This window comes from Capricornis sumatraensis, chromosome 10, assembly GCF_032405125.1.
Source record: "Capricornis sumatraensis isolate serow.1 chromosome 10, serow.2, whole genome shotgun sequence".
Lineage (NCBI taxonomy): Eukaryota > Metazoa > Chordata > Mammalia > Artiodactyla > Bovidae > Capricornis > Capricornis sumatraensis.
Window position 1 is genome coordinate 105,840,070 of NC_091078.1, and position 6,000 is coordinate 105,846,069.

At 55.4% G+C, this 6,000-nt stretch overlaps 1 protein-coding gene across 1 annotated transcript in view; it reads right to left on the minus strand.

Moving 5' to 3' along the window:
- Window positions 1-3,712, minus strand: part of CHCHD6 (coiled-coil-helix-coiled-coil-helix domain containing 6) — a 111,401-nt gene extending 107,689 nt beyond the window's left edge. Inside the window, exon 1 of the mRNA XM_068982929.1 lies at window positions 3,608-3,712. Coding sequence (XP_068839030.1) covers window positions 3,608-3,694 — 87 coding nt within the window. The 5' untranslated portion in view covers window positions 3,695-3,712. The remainder of the gene's footprint in view (window positions 1-3,607) is intronic.
- Window positions 3,713-6,000: the final 2,288 nt, after the last annotated feature.

Below are 6,000 nucleotides of genomic sequence, written 5' to 3' on the forward strand. Positions count from 1 at the left end.
AGCAAGAGAGTTCCAGAAAAACATGTTTTTGCTTTATTGACTATGGCAAAGCCTTTGACTGTGTGGATCACACCAAACTATGAAACATTCTTAAAGAGATGAGAATACCAGACCACCTTACCTGCCTCCTGAGAAATATGCAGGTCAAGAAGCAACAGTTAGAACCAGACATGGAACAGACTGGTTCCAAACTGGGAAAGGTGTATGTCAAGGCTGTATCTTGTCACCCTGCTTATTTAACATCTATGCAGAGTACATCATGCAAAATGCCAGGCTGGAAGAAGCAGAAGCTGGAATCAAGATGGAATTATCAGTAACCTCAGATACGCAGATGAGCCCACCCTTATGGCAGAAAGCAAAGAGGAACTAAAAGCCTCTTGATGAAAGTGAAAGAGGAGAGTGAAAAATCTGGCTTAAAACTCAACATTCAAAAAACTAAGATCATGGTATCCGGTCCCATCACTTCCTGGCAAATAGATGGGGCAACAACGGAAACATTGACAGACTTTATTTTCTTGGGTTCCAAAATCACTGCAGATGGTGACTGTAGCCATGAAATTAAGCTGCTTGTTCCTTGAAGTAGAGCTATGACCAACCTAGATAGCATATTAAAAAGCAAAAACATCACTTTGCTGACAAAGGTCCGTCTAGTCAAAGCTATGATTTTTCCAGGAGTTGTGTATCAATGTGAGAGTTCGACCATAAAGAAAGTTGAGTGTGGAAGAACTGATGCTTTTGAACTGTGGTGTTGGAAAAGACTCTTGAGAGTCCCTTGGACTCCAAGGAGATCCAACCAGTCCATCCTAAAGGAAATCAGTCCTGAATATTCATTGGAAGGACTGATGCTGAAGCTGAAACTCCAATACTCTGGCCACCTAATGTGAAGAACAGACTCATTGGAAAAGATCCTCATGCTGGGAAAGATTGAAGGCAGGAGAAGGGTACGACAGAAGATGAGATGGTTGGATGGCATCACTGACTCAATGGACATGAGTTTGAGCAAGCTCCGGGAGTTGGTGATAGACAGGGAAGCCTGGTGTGCTGCAGTCCATGGGGTCGCAAAGAGCCAGACACGACTGAGGGACTGAACCAAACTGAACTGAACATGCTGACAGGCAGCCAACTTTACTGAGTCACCTAAACTAGCCATGCGAGGGGGCCCCGGGAACAGTCTCATACAGGACATTCTGGCCACGTGCATACCTCCTCTTACCGGAGGATGACATTAAACATACTAACTGAAATGACATCTTTATGTATTTCACACATGCTTGCTCAGAAAAAATGGAAGTGAATATAATTGCAGCATTTTGCATTAATTAAAACTTACCTTCCTTGGAATTGGGGCTTGAACTCAATACGTAAATTAATGCCAGTAAGTGTGCAGTCCATGGGGTCACAGAGAGTCGGACACGACTGAGCAACTAAAGTGTGCAAACTAGCAGGGCCTTGGCACATAATTTCAAGGGAACTAGAGGGCTTTCCAGGACTAGGCTTGGGGGATTAAATACAAGAGGTCTTTAGAAATGTTTAACTTCATCTGAAGGAGCAGGCAGGCGTTCTTCTTTCACATCCACTTTCTATTACATTAATTTCTCATTTGATTTATCCAGTAACCTATTCCAGTGATGTTTACTCACCTGCTTAAAGACAAGGTGGACTCCTCAACCTCAAGTCACTTGGCTGCACGAAAACCTTATGCCAACCACTGCAGTGCCATCACCTCCTTTCTCTGGCTTCCCTCTCAAGCCAGGCACACGAGTGGATGGACAGATGGATGGACAGATGGAAGGAATGGAGGAAGAACAGAGGGAGGAAGAGAGGAGAGAAAGGGCTCTCCCAGCTTGGGGCCCTCGCCCACCTGTATGCCTCTGCACAGGTCGTTCCCTGGTGAGTGTGCCCAAAGTTCCCTCTAGTTGAAACAGTTTCTGGTAGAAATAAGCAGGGCACTAGTGCCATGCCTAGCCAGAGGCTGTCACGATTTTCACAGCGCCTTATGTATCACTGGGGACGTACGTGGGTTGGAGCTTGGAGTTGTGAGAAAATGCTATTGCTTGTCCTGGAAAGATCTGGGTTAAAGTCCCAGAAGTAACACTTTAAAGAAGTTCCCTAACCTCTCTAAGCCTGATTCTCCAGTTTTAAGGAAAATTTATAGCTAAAACATGTACCCATCTGTCATAAAACCCCAGAGATGATGCTCCTCTATCAACTTAAAGGAGTTCCCTCGGAAGCCTCTGGCTGACCAAATTTTCCAACAATCCCAAACCAGGTAACAACAGTGGGGCGAGTGCCCAGACGGAGCCTGGGGCATCTTTCTGGCTCAGGTCTGCCTCTCTCCTCCCAAAAGGAGCTGAGCCGTCTTCTCCCCATTTTGTCTTTGCCTCAAGTCAGGTCAAGACTGGGTAACACCTAGTAAGCACCAAAAATGCTAAGTAGGCTAGGCAGAGAATAGAGGACCCCACAAAACACTGTACTTTTTCTGAACACATGGACACATATCATCTTATCCTAGGGAGCATGAAGGATGATTACAGCGTCTCCTTTTTAAAAAAAGAAAAAGGTGTAGTGACTGAGACTCAAAAGATAAAGCTGTTCACTCCAGGTCACACAGGTAACGAGCATCTCTGGAGAAGTCAGAGCGCCTGACTTCCTTTTCTGAGCCACGTCCCTAATTAGTGAATTCACCAAGGCCCTGGCTGGGTGCCTTCCATGGACACTTGGTGCCTGCTTCACTGGGTTCTCCATTTAATCACTCAGCACCGGTCTAAAAGCACCCACGACATGCGAGGCACAGGTGCAGGAGGAAGGGGGCTCCTGGAGTCGGCCTCGCTCAGTGCCAGCTTGCTAGCTTGACGTGAGAAGTGCTTCAAGCCTCAGCGCCTCGGCTGTCCTCCATCCACAAAATGGGCCAACAGAAGCCGACTTCTCAGAGGGCCACGGAGAATTAGCTGACGGGATACCCGCAAAGGGTGCACCAGAGCCCATGGCCCGCGCTGAGGACTCAAACGTGAGCGTGGGGACGCTGTGGTCGGACAAGAGCTTCGGCCTCAAGGCGGAGACACTGCGGCAGGAAGCACAATCAGCAACTAAAGCCTGCGCCTAAGTTTCGAACAGTGGGGAGGGCCACGGCAAAAACCCGCGTGCGGCCGCGGGGGCAGACGCTTCAGACCTTGTCACGGAAGGACGCGGAGGCGAGACCTCAACCGCAAGAACTGAGGAGCGGATTTGAGGGAAACTGGAGGCGCGAACACCGCCGCGTGCGGGGGTCGCGAGCGGAGCAGGTCGCACCTCGACGGACGGGGAGGCCTTGAGGCCAGCGACCGGGGGGCGGGGGCCGGGAGGGGCTGGCCCGGGAGCTGCTCAGTCAGGTCGGCAGCGCTGCTCCGGAACTCAAGGGGTGCAGCTCGTCGTCCTCTTACAGGCGTCGCCGTCCGAAGGCGGCGAGGACGCGGATCCGGGGCGATTCCGGGCAACGGAGCCCCGCCCCCATCCCCGCCCATCCCGTCACCCGGAGGAGACCAGGCCGGAGGCGCCCTCCCCCTCGCGGCCCTCTCGCGGCCGAGAGACGGCACGCCTCCAAACGCCCTCCCGCCGGCCGCCCGCTCACCCGGATGCCCTGCAGCACCCGGACCCGCTCCTCCTCGTCCATCCCGAACGACGCCCTGCGGCCCTCGCGGCTCTCGGCGCTGCCCATGGCGGGAGGCGGCTCAGGAGCGCCGGCGCTTACGGGACCGGCGCCACCTGCCAACAAAGCCGCGTCCTATTGGCGGCCGCTCGGAGTCCAGCCAATCCCGGCGCGGGCCGCGGGGCATTGTGGGGGCTGTAGTCTCCCGGCGCCTCCCGCCGGACCGGGAGCACGAGGCGCGGCGTCCGAGTTCAGACAGGGCGCGGCGGGATGGCTGAACGAAGGGGCCAGGCCGAGGGGGCCAGGCCACCAAGGAGGCCGCACCGGGCGGGCGGAGCTGCCTCAGGTTCGCAGTGAAAAGGCAGCGAACGGGCCTGTGACTGAGCGTCCTCGGCGCTGAGGAAGACGACGACGTCGCGATGCGGGAGAGAAGCGGGCCTGGGGGACGCTCCTCTCAGGGGAGGAGGCGGTGGAGGAGGAAATTCGTGCGAGGCCCCAGAGGCGGGAGGAGGAGGCCGAGGGTCCAGCTCGGAGAGCGTGAGGGAGCAGAGCGGACCGGAGGAGAGCGGCCAGGGCCTTGCCGGCAGGAGGACGGGAAACGGTCCTCAGCGTTCAGGAGACACGCGACGTGCCGGGGCGTCGTGTTCACGCCTGTCTAGCTGGGTCACGGGACGCGGTGAGCAGAGCAGTGCTGGCATTGATCTGCCAAAGTGCGCCCCAAGCGGAGTTTGGGATCTGGAACTGGGGCACCCCCTGCGGTGTCCCAAGGAAGAAAGAACAGGAAGGAAAAAAAAGCAGGATCTCGGAACGCAGGAACGGGAAACGTCCTTCTTCCCCCCTGTTGTGGCCATTAAGGAATTTCAGGTCCTCCTGAGCAGTATGACCTGTGTCCCCTTCTACCCCGGTAAGGAGAACGTATTTGCCTGACTCTTCTTCACCCAGTATACATACGTGCCTCATCCAATCAGCAAATGACTGCCAAGACCCCATCCCACTCCTTGCACTCCGGGTATGAAAATGGACCAAGGACCCCCATTCAACTGTTGGCTCACCCTTGAGCCAACCCATTGTTTTAACAGTGTCTCCCACTCTAATAAAGTTTATTTCTCTCTCATTCTGTCTTGTGTCTGGAAATTCTTTTCCAGCCCCCAATTGGACCACAACACCCCCAATCCTGACTGCTCCATGAAATAGTAAGGGTCATTTGGAGCCTCTTGAAACCTGGAAGGGCAGGGGTGAGGAGGAGGGGGTGGAAGAGAGAGTGAGCCGCTCTGAGTTCCAGTGGGTGGCGGGCAGGGGGGGGAGCCTAAGAGGATTTTTATTCTCCAGAATAACAGGGACATCTGCCAGTTTCCTTCAGATTACTTTGATTAGCAAATCTCCCCGCATCCCTTCCATCCTCCATCTCTCTCCTATAAAACAGAGCCTGAGTAGGGGATTCAGGTGCAAGTTGTTTATTGGCAGACTACCTCAGGAGAAAGCCGAGATGCCATCAAATTTGTGAAGCTCTCTGCAGCCCCACAGTGGAGGACATCTTTGCAGTAGCCGTGGACATGGTTGACAAGGACCCTCCCCGAAGCGCAGCCTGGTCAGCGTCCAGAGCACCACCCGCCCTTCACCACCATCTGAATGTCCGGGCAGCCTCCCCACTGCCCCGCCCTGGCAGACTCCGGTGGTTGGGGGAACCTCCTCTATCCAGCCTCCTCTTTCCACGGGGAGAAACAGGCATTAGCATGACACTCAGGGAGGAGTTCCCGTGGAGACTCTCTCCCCTCATCTCTGAGGTCGGCCTGCCGGCTCAGAGCGCACGCTTCCCACGTGGAGGACATGGCTGAGAGTCTGGGTCGGTGAAGGATGGAGGCGCTTCCCATCTGCCTGCCTGGCAGGTTGGACGTCTGGAGGTGTCAGGCCTGGGCTAGCAGCATCACACCTGCCGTGCCCACCTCCTTCGGCCCAGATGGAGGGAGCGGCCGCAGAAGGCCACTGTCCCTCTTAGCAACAGAAGAATTCCCAGAAGCCAGTCTCTCCTGGAGTGGCACTGGTCACCCCAGCCAGGACCAGGCTCTGGCAGAGGGGCAGGGTGGCCTGGGCGACTTTGACCAGCCAATCACTCCCGGCGTCTGACAGAACCGGCCGCCAAAATCAGGAGGCCTCTCCAACGCTGCAGGTCCCCTGCAGGCTCTCCCGACATCCAGGCAGTGTCGCTGGGGAGCAAGCCTCCAGGCGGGACCTGCCTCCTCCAGCACAGACTCTGGCCCCGCTCCGGGCAGAGGCTCCACGTCGGGCGGGCACAGCCAGGCCCAAGCTCGCGAAGCAGCCCGGGCACCGCCACGGCCTTGGGGGGCTGCCCAACCTGACCTGCCTCGGCGGCTCCC